The 18,174-nt window shown below is 41.1% G+C and overlaps 1 protein-coding gene across 6 annotated transcripts in view; it reads right to left on the reverse strand.

Annotated features, from left to right (window-relative positions):
- ppp6r3 (protein phosphatase 6, regulatory subunit 3) overlaps positions 1-12,916 on the reverse strand; it is a 43,798-nt gene extending 30,882 nt beyond the window's left edge. For 5 of the 6 annotated variants that reach the window (XM_075469287.1, XM_075469284.1, XM_075469286.1 and 2 more), the window contains exons 1-3: positions 12,709-12,916; positions 10,610-10,734; positions 5,659-5,892 (exon numbers count right to left, since the gene is read on the reverse strand). In XM_075469287.1, coding sequence (XP_075325402.1) covers positions 5,659-5,885 — 227 coding nt within the window. In that variant the 5' untranslated portion in view covers positions 5,886-5,892; positions 10,610-10,734; positions 12,709-12,916. The remainder of the gene's footprint in view (positions 1-5,658; positions 5,893-10,609; positions 10,735-12,708) is intronic. The other variant, XM_075469282.1, reaches the window with a different exon arrangement.
- Between the last annotated feature and the right edge of the window lie 5,258 nt (positions 12,917-18,174).

Here is an 18,174-nt window from a genome sequence, read left to right on the forward strand (position 1 = left end):
CTGCGCAACGACCTCCTTGGACATTACCCCAGGACGGGTTACGGGCTAACTGATCGTTCTGTCCTTGTGACACGAATTTACCGTTTTGATTTGTTTGACGTCTTCCTTTGTCAAGCCCTTCAAATTAAAAGTCCCGGGAGCCCTTTGACGAGACGCGGCTTTTTTTTTTTTTCTGCGACCAATCAACCAATGGAATTTAGTCGACTGGTAATTTTTTTGGTCGACCAACGACCAATCGATTATTTACCGTCAGCCCTAATCTGTTCCACATTATTTTTTATTGAATCCAAACCCCTTCTATATCACTGCCATAGTGGGACCTTTTTGGTCAGTTGCTCCGACAGCCCAGCTCATCTCTCAGGCTCATAGCTTTTGTTGCTCTCTTCTTCTACACTCATTGGGCCTCGTGCGAGAACATTTTCGTATTTTTAAATTCTAAATTTCTCTCATTTTTTTCGTACTAAGGTCTCGTACGAACACGCCACGCCAGATTCAACAAAAGCTCTTAACTTCGGAAAAAGTGTGTAAACAACCTGCGTAAATGATGAATGCCACCCGTGCGTATTTAAAGGGGATAGAGAATCAAAATTGTCTTTTTCACGTTTTTGGTGTTAGTTCTGAGTCTCCCCGCTGTGGGGAGTACACACGAAGTGCCAGCAAGTGTCAGAACCTCTGTTTCAAGTAATCCCCTTTTTTGAATATCCCCCAGAAAAAGTGCCAAACCGTTCTTGTGAAAAAGTGATGTTACTTTTTCAGCAATCGCACCATCGCACCCCCCCCCCCCCTTCTCTAATTGCACCAAACGTTTTTTCCCCTTGCAGTTGGACTTATGAACACTTCATAATCACCTCATAACCTGCCCCAGTCACTTTACCATCATTAAAATTGCACTAATGAAGCTGCACTGTTGTTGCTCTGTATATTGGATACTGTGTATTGTTGTACACACCTTGTACATTTTATATTCATATATTTTTATTCTTTATTATTATATCCTATGTTACATGTTTGCACCTTACGCCGCAGCAAATTCCTAGTTAGTGAACACTGTTCACTGTTCTAAACCCAGCATAGTAACATAGCTGTTTCAGAGAGCCTTTTAGGGAGGTTCTGAGCCATTACAGACCCAACCAATTTTTTTTGGGCTACATATCACATCACAGAACAAGGATTAATGCCCCATTCAACCATTCTCTATCACCTTTAAGTGCATGTGCACGAGGATAGTAGATTTGCATGCTCCACGCAAGGATATCTACACGGTCTGAGCCTGACGCACTAAGGCACCTAAAATTATAAAGTCAGCCGCTGGTTACGCTTCCCATTGACCTTGTAATATACAGAGTCAAATTAACCTTCAATTAGTGCATAATTTAAGTCAAACAGAATAATGTCAGCATCATTATGGGGTATAATGTATATATTTATTTATGTTTGCTTCAAAGTAATTAAATATACAATCCATTAGTTACGCAAACTTGATTGGAATAACAGCGGACTATTTTAGGAAACTCCTACGACATGTCTGGATCACTCATAAATTCTGTTCGTACCTGAAAGAAAACGTAAAATATGAAAAGATTGGTGAATGCGCAAATTCTCTTAAATCCCTCGTACGCACGACTTAAGAACAAATCTGTGCGTACAAACGGTTGTTGCATGAGGCCCAATGTCTCCTACGTTTATGCTGTTTCCTTCCTCAGTCTGCTGGTAGGTAGGGCTGGGCGATATGACGATATATATCGTGAGGACGATAGAAACATGTCTATCGTGACCGTTCTCCTCTATTTTTTCTATCGTGATAAACTTTTTTTTTTTTTCATCATTACACCTAATATACATTATAATATAATTTCACATGTTAATATAACATTTTGCGTTTTTGCTATGCAAACTCTAAGTTTATAAAACTGTAAAAAAAGAGAATAAAATTATATATTTAGAGAACGTGGTTTTGCGACACTACACCGCTTTACGTCACGCGGCTTTGCTCTTAGTTAAGTTGCTAGGAGCCAAGCCGTGAGCCATCGCTGGACTGCAGTCTGAAAAGCAACGCCGAAATGCACGATTTAAAGACCTTTCTGTATAATTACTATGGTATTAAACAGATCGAATTGACAACATATTGGATAGGCGTATTGATGAACGGATATAGAGAGGCTCACGGACTTTTGGAAGTTTGAAGGAAGGGTACCGGTAAGTCAGTCATGTTTACTTAATAATAGCACTGCCGAGTGCATGGTGTTCAATGATTCTACACTGCTTTGGTACTGATAACAAATCAAGTTGTTTACTGTCGCGGGTATTTTAGCACACATGTGCTGGTTGTGAGTCGTGGCCGATGGACTGAAGCTAGCCTAGCCTTCTAGTAGCCGTGCAGAGTAGAACTACCAGGGAGGTTCTAGTGCTATGGCTATTTGCAGACTGGCTTTTAGAGTACCAAGAACTACTGTTTCCTCTGTTAGTTGTACTGACAGCGCAACCTTTCCTGACTGTCATCGCAAAAAACAGTAGGGTAAAGCCTGATCTGTTGGATAAATCTCTGCACGGGTCTTTGTTTTTTTTAAGTGCTTGTGGTGACCAAAGCGCTGAACACTGAGCAGACGCACGTCAGTGTGAGAGAGAGAGATCTGCAGTTTTTGTTAAAGCAATGCAACGAGACACAGCAGACGCAGCAAAATGGACTCCATCCTCAAAGTTGTGAATGTCGAGCAGTGAATGTCGAGTAAAAGAGCATGTATTCACAAAGCTGTTTGTTTACTCTTATGGCCCAGAGTTGCGCTGTGTTGTTCCCGGTTCGGGGTTGCGACTCCCACATTGGAAAACGAGATGACTGGTTAAAATAGGCGATGGCGGATTTTTTTCGACCCTGTCCGTCAAAATAACGGACTATGAAAAAGTCTAATGCAACCTCTGTTGTGGTATATCGTGATATGTATCGCTATCGGGATATAAAGTAATCCATATCGTGATATACTTTTTTTCCCCCATATCGCCCAGCCCTACTGGTAGGTGTATTTTTCTTTCCTTTGGGCTGTCTTGGAGGTTAGCAACCAGCCTAGCGGTGCATTAGCGCCAACTAGTGGACTGTAGTGTTATGAGGGATGAATATCTGGCTCTGTAGATAGAGCACTGAAAATGTCATAATGTAATCACCAAGATTGACATGAATTTAACAGCGATCTAATTTAGCAATCTTTTTAAATCACCCAACCCTACTTTAAACAATCAGTAAAATAATAGTATCAAATCAAAATGATTTGACTGACGTGAATCAATAAAACAAATAGCTAGATTCTCCACAAGCCATGATGCTAATTTTGAAAAGATATGCTAAGAGTAATAATATCATGTAATTTGCCTGGACCTGCCACACATTTGGGTTCATCAGTTACAGTACAATTACATCACATTGTTATCATGGATAAATAATGCAGCATTTAATCTGTTATAGAGGTTGACTGATGAATCGACTGGACGATTCATTTGGCAGATAATCAGCATTGGCCATTTATTAGCACACTAAGCGAAAGTAAACTACAATCTTGCTCATCGAATTGATAATTTTTACTGGCTCTTGAGGCGTGCTGGACTCGCTGCAGTCTTCATTAAAAGAAAATGATTTAAGTTACAATACGAGAGAAGCAGCTGAAGAAGTCCTACAGAAGTAAGCAGACCAACACTAATTCAAGCAGGCACATGTGTTTTGCATGTCCATGCTGCTCAATGAATGTTGACTTAAGTTAACAGATGATAATCAAAATGACTTATTACTAAACTGTTACATTTTATTGGCCCAAAATAATCTGCATCACACATCGTCCTGATTTCTAAAGCCCAATTTCCACCGGGGATGCAACAGCTGCGTAACGTCTGTGCCGCGGTCACCGTTGCTGATCGCTGCCACTCAAGTCAATGAGAGTGCGCCGCGTAACGTCTCAGCAGCGTCTCTCGCTATCATTCCGTTGCACTTCTATTTTTGACGGAGCCATTGCTCAAAACGCGTCAAGCTCAACATAGCATATTGCACCAGCACAGGAAATCCGACACAGAATCAACAAAATAAACTCCCGCCCCCTTAAAAAAAATAAAACTACAATTAGACAAATTTAGAAACTGACTAGCACACTTATGATAGAAGCAGAAAAGTAGAGGATACATGGGCAAAGTAAGCTGTTTGTTGTGGTTTCTTTTGCACACAGTTTAATGCGGTTTCCAAATTATCGTGGGATCTTGCGATCCTGCTGCCGTTACGCACCCGGTGTGAATTGACGCCGGCGCAAAACCGTGGCGCAGTCGTTACGCGGCGCTTACGTCCCCGGTGGAATCCTCACATCAGTCGACCTCTGATGTCTCATTTCTGCTCAACATTGAATATACAGACGGAGGCTTCATTTTGTTCATACTTTGGTATGTTTTGAGACCTTGCGGATGCTACAGAACACCACAACTAACTCTGGAGTGTAAGGAAAATTTTTCTTTCTGCATTAATATAACTGATTTTCAAACATACTAAACATGTATTAAGAGAACTCAATTAAAAAGTAGATCTTATTCATTAAGAAAATGAAGGAGCAGCAAAAGGTGTGAGAGCTTTTGTTTTTGGTATCTGGTGTACTCCCCTAGCATATCAGTAACTGTAACTACTTTGATTAATCATGGACATCAGCTTAGATGATCTGTAGCCTTTTCCTCATCAGTACACATCAGACTCAACGCTGACATATTGGTGGGTTTTCCTTGCATGAACTGTGAGCTCGACTTATAGGCCTCGGTATGCTTCTCTGTCGTTATCCGTCAATCCGACTCCGTGGTCACTAAACCTTTCAAAGTTCTCCGTCAGGATGTCGGATACGCAAGGCAGTTCACCTCCCGATCAGTAGGCGACGCTACGTTAAACGACCCAATCTCGCAACGTCTATCATGAAAGTCGTTGATCGATTGTTTACCTTACAGCTCCGTTCCACTCCTCACGGTGAACGATGGCGACCGAGAGAGAAAGACTGTTGTTGGACTTGGAGCTTACTGATATTGAAATGCAAATAATTTTGACCAAATGTTGACCGGCACACAGTAAACTCTTTCAAAAATGGCGGCGTTAATGTTCTGAGAGGAAGGAGCTAAAGCGGAAAAGTGATTCCGGAAATGATGTCGTTAGCCGACCAATCACAACCCTTGCGGTCTCCGCGAGTCTCCGTCGCCTCGACAGATAGATAGGAATGTTGGCCGACGCACGCAAGCGACGGAGAGCGTCTCCGGGAGGGGTCTCCGTCGACGGAGAGGGATCTCCGTGTCTCTCCGTAGGCGACCATAAATCAGGCTTTAGACTTGATCCTTCTGAAAATGTAAACTTTTTTTTCTTTTAGCACTTCCAGTGAAACTTTTCCTTTACAAACTACAGGACACGTGTGAAACATGCAGTAAACGTCACGGCTGAACATTTCCACCTGGAGGCTGTTTAATTATTCCTAAGAAATCAAAGAAAACAATCCTGACAAGCTGCAGGATGTAACAAACTTTCCAGAGCTGGGAATAAATGTTTCATAGCCAAACACACGCAACATAGTTCAGTGGCAGGCTCTTATCTTATGAGATCAGACTGCGCAGTACAATGGTGTTTTTATTTATGGTGATTCAACATACATATTTTTCACTTACTTGTATTTAACCTTCTCCTCAACATCTGCGTTGGGTTCCTGTGTGATGAAGGTGACCAGGCTCTCCATGCACTGTGGTCTCAGCAGGAAGTCGACCAGCTTGTGGTTCTGAGCCTTGCACTCCTGCAGGACGTCATCCTCATCCATGACCTCTGTGAGTGTCACATCCTCCTTCTCCAGGAGCGTGTCAATGTGGGATGTGGTGTGGAGGTCAAATTTCCAAAACATGGTTGTTCTACCAGAAACGAATGAAACACAACACTTAAGAACAGCTAGGAACCATCAGAAGAGTCGCATCAATAAAATACACAATCTTATACACCATTAACACATGGGCAGTCCACGGTCCCACAGAAGTGTGCAGTGATCTGTAAGACAGCTTTTTCCTCTTACAGTAAATACAAAGGAACCTTTTGAACAATCTTTGATTCCTGCTCCTTTCTGCGTCAAGCATACAGAGAGGGATGCATATTTGTGCATTACTGTAATGATCATAAAAATCAAAAAACTAAATAAATAAAAATATAGAGATGATTCTACCAAGCACAAAAGTGAGAGCAGCAGCCAGGCAGCTGATAAGGATATAAAACAGGAATGTGAAGGCACTGTTTGTAATTTAAACATGAATACTGTCAACAATACATACATTTAAAAAACAAAAAAAACAAAACAGTATGTCATAACACACAAACATTGGCCACATAATATATCATTATCAAGAAGGAGATTTCTGTAATTTCACCCAGCCCCTGCAGTTAAAGGATAAGACCGGTTTTTTGACATTGGGCCCTTGATTTCACATTATAACATGATGTTCTACTCACCCCTGCTTGTTGTTGGTCATTTGGAGCTGTTCCGAAGATATTCGAGAGGCGTCTGGCTGCTCTCTTGAGATATTCGGCCATGAAACGGTTTCCTATGGGCAAGTTTATACAGGCACAAACTATGCTGTTTATAATTTATTAATTACTCTACACTAGCACTGATAACGTGGAGGTGCGTCGCTTACTTAAAAAAATCCGGGTTACTGTAATTTTGAATTTTTGTCGTAAAGTGGGTGTTACTGACGTCATCGTCGTGCTACTGCCACAGACAGCCCACAGACCTGCTGCCTATTTATTCATTCGGCTAAAATTCAAAATTAGTAACCCGGATTTTTTTAAGTAAGCGACGCACCTCCACGTTATCAGTGCTAGTGTACAGTAATTAATAAATTATAAACAGCGTAGTTTGTGCCTGTATAACGTTGCCCATAGGAAACCGTTTCATGGCCGAATATCTCAAGAGAGCAGCCAGACGCCTCGCGAATATCTTCGGAACAGCTCCAAATGACCAACAACAAGCAGGGGTGAGTAGAACATCATGTTATAATGTGAAATCAAGGGCCCAATGTCAAAAAACCGGTCTTATCCTTTAAGCCTTTTAAGAGATCTCCATGTAACCAAACCAACACATCTGGCTTGTCTTAACGTGGAGGAGCAGCAGAGCTACACCGAACCTCGCCTCGATTTCTTAATCTCTCACCATATTTCAGAGTAAACCCAGCCACCCTGTAGAGAAAACATATTTTGGCTACTTGTTTTTCTCACGCTTTTCAGTTACAACCACAGGCCAAAGTTACATGGCATCTGGGATATAGACCAACTGATAAATCAAGAGCTGTCACTTTGCTTTAATTGTGACAATGCTGTAAAGCTAAAACTTTTTATGAATGAGCAGCCAGCAGAGTGAGCACTGATAACATTCATTTTTCCAAACAAATTCCTCCAACTATCATACAGTTTAACTTACAGAAACAAATGTTACCTTAAATGTAGGAAAATTTGTCCTCTTTCAGCCAATGTAACTAGTAAAGAGCTCACATTTACAGAATTTCAGCTATGAGCCTTGGAGCGAGAGCACTTTCAAATTCTCTCACCAACTCCAATGTAAAGTTTGGTAGGACACAGCAGACAGCTTTAAGTGTGTTCAACCTGCTGCCGTTTAAAAATCTTTCACTCCATTGAAATAAAAACTACATTACCGCGTTCCTCTAACACTTCTGGTGCTGACAGCCTTCAAACTATTTTCCTCGTTCTTATAGCTTTCTCACAGGAGGTCACAGTATCCCTTCAGCCATTTCTGCTCCTCCTTGTCCAGTTCTGCTGTAGGTGAGCTCGTTAAGCCGCAGCCGTTTACAAACATTCCTATCACTGTGAGGACATCTCTCTTCCACGCCTTTGCTACATATTACACTGCAGACATTTTAACCATTACTCACTTGACCTTTGACCTTCTTTATAGAATATTGTGTTATTTAAGAATTCGCATCAAATGTATTACTCCTTTAAACGCATATTGTTTTGAGAAGCAAAACGCTTTATTTTTGTGGCCCCAGCCAACTAGCCGGACTACCTTCGTCAACACCAAAACGAGGCTGGAACTCTGCTCACAGGACGCAGCAGGGGGTAAGAAGATGTTCATAAATGATATTGCTAGTATGGGATGTCATACAGCTTCATGTCAAAAGAGGTGAACTATCCCTTGAATAAAGGGTTAATACAATACTAACAATAATAAATTATATAGTTAGAGCTGCTGTTGGATGCTTGTATAGGTCCATATAGTCCTATTTAAAAAAGTTTCCAAATATGGATTTAATGGGTATAATACATTTTCTTGTATCAATGATCTCAACCAAAAGCCCAAAAGTCTGTACTTCAGATTAGGTGTGTGCATATTGTCGGCATTTGTTAACTACAAGTATAAGATGATATTTTTTGTGGCTGAGCACTATGTAAATAAAACTGAACAGAACTGAAAATATATGAAATGTTGAGTGAACAAGTTAACAAAAGCTCAATTTTATAAAGAGTAACGCGAGGTTCTGCCATACATGTGAAATCATAAGCATCGCCTTCTCTGGTAGCCGTCTTCTTCTCAAGCATGTGCATATTGGATAAAACTTCTCCTCAAAAGCTTTCTAAGTTTCCCCAAGAAAAAAATTCCAAACAGCCAACTTGATCTTTTTTTCCCAGCTGGGGTTAAATACAGTTGTCGTATACAGCTGACCAACAGCGTCCACTGTCCATATAGGGGGAGTGTCACTGTACGCTCCACACAACTTGGACCCCTGCACGTTCCGTCTTTGAGCCAGCTCATACAGCAGGACACAACGATAGGAATGTTTATAGCTTTGAAACGTTGACTTTTTAAAAACGACACTAATCCCTGAAATCAGCCCATGCCCAACATGGAGAAGACATGGAGAAGATGCTTGGGCCATGGGACCCATTTCCAAGCCACACGGACAAACCTCACCCTCCAATTAGTAGTGATCATCTCAGAACACTAAAAACAACTTTATGTCAGTTTTGTTCAGACCCAACTCCTTTTCTATATGTTGCATCAGCTGGAAAAAAAAAAAAAAAAAAAAAAAAGAGAACCTTTTGAAAGCTTGCTGTGTGAGGTCAGGAACATACTTGCTCATGTGATTATCATATTCATATAAGCAACTTGCTTTGTATGTTACACAAGGATTCACTTGGGGGGCACGCTAATGAGTCAGACTGGAAAAAACATGCCGTTGATGCTGTCCCCACTCCCGTCCCGTGTCTCCACCATTTGCTCTGTGCACCAAGGTTTTTTTTTAACAAACACGAGTGTCACTGTGCAGGGGCAAAGACACACTGTAAAGTTACGGGTCATTGTGAACTTTCTCTTTAAGGTTGTCTTCTAAACTTCCTGCAAATCCTGTGACCCTACATCCGGTCAAAGTTGGCCCTACACTGCCCCTGCTGGTCACCTACATATTGCAGCTTGTGAACATGTAATGTTCATTTCCGAGGATGTGCACAAACAACACTCCAAACATGGAATACGCGAGGCAACCATGATGAACAAGTATCCATAATTACAATCAAGTATATTCTATTCCCATATTTAGGTGCAGCATCAGTAGTGAGAGATCATAACCTTTTCCCCCAAGTGCTCTCCAGGATGGAGTCACTCATCTGGCATCTCTTTGCCATCTCCCTGAGTTCTGCATCTCTGCCTGCGTCGGCTGAATATTACTAAATGATGTGGATTCAAATTTTTGAGGGAATGTGCCACATATGTGTGGGAATTTGAAGGATTCTGTGAAATTATGCACAATACTCACATTTCTGTCCTGAATTTAAAGCTCTGATATAACAAGAACAGAGACACTAACAGAGACATAGAGCTTGTGAATGCATCAGATTATACATAAGCTGTTTTCACACATGAACAGATGAAATCTAGTTTTTGTTTTTGTTTTACTGTTCTCTCGTGCACTTCACTGTGGGAGATTCGGTGCTGGAGATGCAAAGAAGGAGTATCTGGATATGGCGCTCAAGACATATCCAGACCCCTGGAAATTCCCCTGGCTGGAAATTCTCTGAAATAAAAATCAAGTGGTATGTCTGCTTTGCCAAGAAATAAATTCTGTAAAATTTCAGGGCTGCAGTGCATAATATATGCAAGTGCAAGGTGTGGAAACTGCTATGCACATGCTCATATTCATACATAAACAGTACTTTAAAATGAATAGGAATGACTGATGAGGTCCTAGATAATATGCGATTGCAGAACACTGTATTTTGGTTTTCTTTTCTAGAAATGGGACTGTAAGTGTTTGTTAGAGTGGTAATGATTAACTAAAGCAGGGATGTCCAAAGACGGTCCTCGAGGGCCGCTATCCTGCAGGTTCTAGATGTTGCCCTGTTTCAACACACCTGATTCAGATTAGATGAATCTCTTCAACAGATTGCTAAGTTCTGCACAAGCCTGTTAATGATGTCTTGATCTGAATCAGGTGTGTTGAAGCAGGGCAACATCTAAAACCTGCAGGACAGCGGCCCTCAAGGACCGACTTTGGACATCCCTGAACTAAAAAAATCAAAATCAAAATCAAAATCAAACAAATCGCTCTGTACAACTGTTGTGCCTACCTGTGAATATGCTGGAGTCCAAACAGTGGAGCTCAGGTTAAAAAAAGATGTGCTCTAGTCTTTGGGAGTTGTGGCCCATTCCAGGGTAGCCAGATGGCCAGGCAGGCAGACAGGTGATGGACAGACTGACAAAAAGCACAGATACAGCAGTTCAGAGAACACACCTGTCCAGCAGAGACAAGGAGCAAACTGGAAACACGTATTTTAAAGAAATGTTGCACAGCTTTTCATTTTGCAAACACGGCATACACAATCCTCAAAATTCTAAAGAGGTATGTCCATGTAAGTGCTTAACAAAGCCCACAATTTCATGGTAACGTAACAGTCAATTAGCACAGCACAAGTGCCAAAACAGGGAGGCTTTGCAAAACAATGCATGATCACTGATCAAAAAGCTCAACCAAAGTAAGAACATCACAATGACCAAAAAGCGCTTCAGCTGGATTACACTGCAACATAAAAACAGTGCAACTGTTAACCTTGTATTTATTGGAACAAAGGATACAACCAGTGCTGCCGGAATAACTGCACGACTTTGGCTTGTGGTTGGAACTGAAAAGGTTTTAGCATCAGAGCTCCCTGAAGTTTAGTTTACTGCTGGGTGCAAAAACAAGTACATTTCTATAAATTTGAACTAATCCTCCATACTAGCATTCGATATCAAATTGACATCATTACACAAATGACTTCAGTCTATGGCAGAGGAAGACATTAACAAAGCCTTTTGCTTTAACCTGCTACATACAAGACAAGCCATCAAATACATACAGTTATCTTCACTGATCTTCTATAGAAATAGTGCTTACATCTGAATATTAGTGTAAGCACTAAACAGCCAACTTGATCTTTTTTTCCCAGCTGGGGTAAAATACAGTCGTCGTATACATACCGTAACATACCGGCCACATATCAAGTTTCAAACTAAATCTTTCCTGGCCATGTTCTAGCAAAACAGATGTGTCAATAACTTATTTTCTGATGTAAATGTTAACTACCTGACTTACTGTAGACAGCATTAGAAGCACATTCACATGCATGATAGGTAATGAAAGAACAAAACACTGTAGATGTTACAAACTATAACTTAACTAAAATAACGTTGAGCATTCAGGCTGTGGACAGTCAAAAGCATACCAACAGAGCAAAAACCTTCCATTGTAGGTAAATGCAACTTAACTTGCCCCAAAATTTAGTGAGATAAACAAGAGACGAAAAGAAATACAGTGGTAAAAGTTAGAGGACAGTGGCCCAGTGGATGCCACAGTAAACAACCACGGTCAGGACGGCCAATTAAAAGCCGATCTAGAAACAAACTGGGGTGAAACTGATTATGACCAATTTCTCAATTTGTCATGTAGAACATCACAGCTGAAAAATACTTGTACATTTCACTTAGATATGTGCAATACGTCATTTTTGCCTATACTATAAAACAAACTTTCACTTGTCAATCAAGAGTCAGACTAATCAGCCGCATGAAGAAACTTATAGGTCTATGAATACAGTAGCAGCCTCAAGTTAAACCCATTAGTTAGCCTAACTATCAATCACACGTCAAGTCAAAATTTCAGAAAAAGTCCGTTTGATGCATTAAGTTGGACTGAGCTATTTATTCTCCAATATGTTGATGGACACGACAACCATTTTAAAATGCAAGCCATTACCTGTCTTACATAAGATCTGACTAACTAGCATGGAGTAACAGCAGTCCATTTAGCAGGTATAAAGAAGACAGCATTAAGATGGAACATACCGGTTCATGCTAACTTGAATGCTAACGGCACTGACAACGGTTAGCTAATCTGGTCTGTAAATTAATGTTAGTACGTACGTCCAGTTAAACTATACAAGTAAGCTATGAGAGTTACATTGTCTGAATTATTACGTAAAAAGTCAGGCCATCAATGTCCCCATGTATTCATATCATAAACCAACATGATATGGTGGCGTTACCACTGTATTAGCTAGAGGTACGCTAATACTGTCTAACAACGTAGAATTATAAGATGGCTAACTATGTTCCTTGCTAGCCGGCTATCTGAACACTCCTGGCTAGTCGTCTCTTCAGCACCAAGTGCTCGGCTAGCAAGTGTACCTACCGACTGACAGCAGTAAAAGGCGAGTCTTGAGCATGTAGCTTATCCCGCCATTAGCCCTATGCCTTGACAAAAAGAAAACAGAGATAACACGAAACTCCAGTGAGGAAAATAAAACGTTTTAAACTGATAGTGACAGGCGCGAAAAAGAAGATCATCGGGGGGCACTTTTCAAGATGGCGGTGTCGTCAACTTCAACGACCCCTTCCCCCACTACAGTTGCAACATTTGTCACTCAAACTATCACTGCAAGTCTATTGGTTCCAATCCCATCGCTCAAACAAAGGCTCGAGATTTTATTGGATACAGAGCTTGTTGCGTCAAGGTTTCGTCACATAGGAGCGAATACACTCAGTGGTTCGGAAAACCGGAGTTTGTACTGTTATGCCATTTTTGAAAAAAGCACGAGTCATATAGTAATAGATTAAGTTAAATTATACATCAGCAGTACGTTATTGATTAATTTGTTATATTTTTATGATAACCCTGCTGATAAAAATTTTAGACCCGCCCGTGCGTTTGCTTTGTAGATAGAATCAAACATACCTGAACCGTACAGGCACGCCCTTGGCTTGTTGAGAAACTCCCAATGTAACGAAGCAAGTGGTATCAAGAGAGAACTCTTTTAGATCATTTCCCCTACGGTTTTCTTATGTCTTAGAGTCACCTTAAATGACACTGATAAACTTACATGAGACCTTGTGCTTCCCTCTGACTGCCCCTTTCTCACTGAGCCAAGCTCTTAACTCTTTGATGTCTCCTGATAACACTATTATGAAGCATTTTCATCAGAACTTCTTTGTCAACAAGACATATTTTAAAACGTTCCAATTCGTTTTTTTGTGTTGATGAATGGGATAGGTCAAGAATGGTCTAAGCTTCATCAACAAATATTGTCGGCTCTGTCTTTGTTGTAGAAAGCCTCAGAAGCATTGCCTTTTCTGATTTCATGTAGAAGAAAATAAGAACAGAAAAGGTGAATTGACATTGGAGAAATCAAAAGAAATAAAAACAATGACTAATCATACATTTGCTTGGGATGGTTGTTGCCTGTTTTGACAAGGACTATAGTCCAAGAGCATTAGCTCAAAATTAGGTCAAACCCGGAACAAATTAATAACAAGCTGCATTTCTCAGAATATGTTCAGAATACCTTTAGGAACAACATACTAAAAGTCCCCGGGAATCCACCTTGGGCTTTCTGAGAAATTCAAGATGGCGTCCAAATTATGATATTATTGTGTTAATGCAATAACTTCTGAACGGGTGAATGGATATTCACCAAATTTTGTGTACTGACATTTTATAAATAATAAGTGAACTGATTTAATTTTGGAGGCCATCGCTTTCAAGATGGCCGACTTTCAAGATAGCCGACATTTTGTTTCTGCCATAATTTCCGAACGGTTGAACGGATTTCCACCAAATGTCGTGTGCTAACACTCTATAGTAGGTACATGATCTGCTAAAAATTTGGAGGTCAACGCCTTCAAGATGGCCGACTTACAAGATGGCCAGCATTTTGTTTCAGCCATGATTTCCAAATGGTTGAGCAGATTTGCACAAAATCGAACAGGCCAACACTGTCAGGATGGCCAACTTTCATGACGTCACATTGTCACACTGATCTCTGGAAAATGTGTCTACATTCATAATGCAAAAGGGCCGTGCTAGTGAGTTTTTAGAGATCTGAGCTAATCTGCAGTGCTGCCAGTGTTGAAAAAACACTTCTCTTCTGAAGTCATTTGCCCCCGCACAACCCAACATCCCAAACAACTGCCAGTTTGTTCTAGATGGGGGTCATCTGTTGCAGTCCGTGATGTGGCCACAACCATCTACTTATGGAGGTGTATGCAATTGTTATATTGCACACACACTAAAACACTATGGGGCTGGTACTGTTATTGTGTTTGATGGCTATAGCATGATCTCCACCAAGGCAGCAGAGCAATTGCGTAGGGCAAAGAAGTCCACATCCAGTGACATCTTATTTGACCAGAACATGCAAACCACAACTACTCAGGCAGCATTCCTGGCAAATGGCAACAACAAGGAGCGTCTGATAGAGATGCTCAGGGACTTGCTGAATGAGGCAGGTGTTCATGTGAAGCAGGCACAAGCTGATGCAGATGCATTAATTGTCTCTACTGCTCGGTCTTTGGCAGAATCAGGCAAACCAGTTGTTGTTGTCGGAACTGACACTGACTTGCTGGTAATGCTGGTGGCTCAAGCAACCACAAACATGGATCTTTACATGTTGTGCTGCAGGAACCCCCTAACTGTGTATAGGGTTCATGACATTCAAAAGAGCATTGGATCCACCAGTAAACATTTGATGGCGTTGCATGCTATAACTGGGTGCGACACTGTGTCTGCTCTATACCGCCAAGGGAAGCGAAAGGCATTTAATCTGGTGCATAACAAGAAAGACTATGGTCTACTTCACACATTCAGCAATGCTGCTAGTTCCCAGCAGCAAGTGCAAAAAGCAGGTGAAACTTTCCTCCTGAAGCTGTATGGAGCATCCAGTTGTGAGTCACTTGATCAATTTCGATACATTGCTTACACGAAGGCAATAAAAAAAACTCCACTTTCATCAACCTTCCAGTTGGCCACTTTGCCTCCAACAAGTGCCGCAGCAAAGCAACATTCATTTAGAACATTTCTTACTGTTCAACAATAGATGGGAAGGCCCTTGCAGCCAACAGCTTGGGGATGGAAACTGGATGACATTTTGGCTCCAGTTGAAACTGACCGCCCCATTGCTCCAGACACTCTGCTCAACATGATCTCTTGCGGCTGCAGAGCAGATGGTTGCGGAGTGTCATGGGGCTGCAGGAAGATGGGGGTACACTGCTCTGCCCTGTGTACAAAGTGCAGTGGTCAATCATGCAACAATGCAGCGCCAATGCCATCTTTGCTAAATAAATGAGGGAGAAACTGAAGAACCAGATTTTGTAGAATCTGATGACAATGAGGATGATGACTGCACTGATTGATAGATAGATTGATTCATTGATTGGTTGATTGTCTATTTGTTTGATAAATTGAGTTATGGTACATTTATTGATGAAAGGGCCTAGTTGATTTATTTGATTTCATTTTATGTTGAAGTTGCAACGTGTTGAAAAATTGCCGATTTTATTCTTGTAAATACATTCATTATTTGAGGAAACAGCTCAGTCACTGTGCTTGAGTAGGATTGGTTTCTTTTATCATTTCAAAGATATATTGTTAGTTTTTACAGTGGTTTTAAGAACAGTTTTTGGAGTTCATGATGTTTTTGGTTCAAGGTAAAGTCCCAGTGACAAAAAAATGACAAAGTGTTTTACACATAATACATGTAGATATTGTTATAATAAGTTGTTACCTTTTAATATAAGCATTTAATCAAAACCTAATGTTGACATTGACTCTACATCTACCATCACAACATACATTTTCACCTTTAAAGTGCATTTAAATTACATTTCAAGCCTTAGATATGGACAAATCTCCAAAAGGCGGCCATTTTGGACGCCATCTTGAATTTCTCAGAGAGCCCAAGGGAGATTCCTGGGGACTTTTAGTATGTGATTCCTAAAGGTATTCTAAACATATCCTGAAATTTCCAGCTTGTTATGAATTTGTTCCGGGTGAAACCCTAATGCTACTGGACTACTAGTGCACTAGGAGGAATGTAAACAACTTGCAAATCCCGCCTGCCATGGAAAAGGTTTAATGATGTGAGTCACTAGCTGATTCTGGTATGAGCCAGCATGCAGTTAACTAATGTAACTAATGGGCATTTCTAGATATGTATCATATAGAATAGAATAGATATTCCAAGAAATTAAAGTAATTCCTGAAGAAGAGCTCTTTTTTTTGTTTTCCTCTTATGGATGTTGACCAAAGTTCATTTTCGTTTTAACCAAAAAAAACCTTACCAGTTACCTTTTTAACTGGTAAGGACAAATTCTTCTTCGACCATGTTACAACCACCTGCATTGTAGCCTATATCACAAAACACAACCTAATTATGGTGACTTTTCAGAAGAATGCTTCACTATTGCTTTACTAAAAAATGGAATCCTGGTAAGTGTTGCATCTCCAGTCTAGTTTGTTGTCCAGATGAACACCCACGAATCTGTGGTCCTCAACCTCCATCTCCGTCTCTTAAAATCCATAAATGCAATTGTTCCCACACCATGCCACAAAGTGATTGACCAGTTCCTTGTATTCAGCCTTTTGTCCATCACTGATATATCCAACAACTGCAGAATCATCTTAGTCTTTCTGAAAATGACAGGACTCTGAGTGGTACTAGAAGGTTGAGGTGTACAGAGTGAAGAGAAATAGTGAGAGTTCAGCTCACTCTGGTGCTCCTATGCTGCTGACCTCCTTCACAGGTACACAACCTTTTAGTCTCACAAACTGTGGTCAGGTAATCAACAATCCACCTGTATTTTCTGGAGCTTCTTACACAACAGTGTGGGCTGAATTGTACAAGTGGGCTCACTGAAGCAAGTGGTTTTAATCGTTTTGGGAAGAACATTGGTCTTCCACTAATTGGAAGAATGGTGGTTCGATCCCTGGCTTCTATAGACCCCATGTTGAAGTGTCCTTTGGTAAGACACTGAACCCCACATTGGATACACTTCTTTCACTGGCGTCCGTCCGTCCGTCCGTTATCTTCTGCTTATCTGAGGTCAGGTCACGAAAGCAGCAGGTCCAGGAGGAAAACCTCATCCCTCCCCCAGAAAGATTCTCCAGCTCCTCTTGGAGGGTCCAGAGGCATTCCCAGTCCAGAAGGGATACATAATCCCTCCCACTCTGGGGCCTCCTCCCAGTTGGATGTGCCTGAAAAACCTCCAAAAGCAGGAGACCAGGAGGAATCCTAACCAGATACCTGAATCTGGTCATTTGTATGTGGAGGAACAGCAGCTCTACTTCGAGTTCCCTCCGGATGGTGGAGCTCCTCCCCCTATCTCTAAGGCTGAGCCCAGCCCCCCTCTGAAGGAAACCCATTTCAGCCGCTTGTATCCACGACCTCATTCTTTGGGTCACTACTAAAATCTGTGACCATAGTAGAGGGTTGGAACAAAGATGGAGCAGTAAACTGAAAGCATTGCCTTTCAGCTCAGCTCCCTCTTCACCACAACGGATCGGAGCAGGGCGGCATCCTCATAACTGAATGCATATGAAATAGAAAAAACAATACTGAGTCTAAATATAATATAAGCGCTTTAAGTGGTCAACTAGACTAGAAAAGCAAAATATAGCCCATTTGAGTCCATTTACCATGTTATCATTTAACACCAACACCAGGACGAGAAACAAACTGTATATTTACTGAAACTGTACATGAAATCAGGAACGTCTTCCACAACACTGGAATTTTCTCCTGACTCAGGCTGAGGTTGAAAATGTGCTGTAAAATCCCACACAGCTGTGCCACATAGACTTTCAGGACCCTGGGACTGAAACTAT

Source organism: Odontesthes bonariensis, chromosome 7 (assembly GCF_027942865.1).
Source record: "Odontesthes bonariensis isolate fOdoBon6 chromosome 7, fOdoBon6.hap1, whole genome shotgun sequence".
Taxonomy (NCBI): domain Eukaryota; kingdom Metazoa; phylum Chordata; class Actinopteri; order Atheriniformes; family Atherinopsidae; genus Odontesthes; species Odontesthes bonariensis.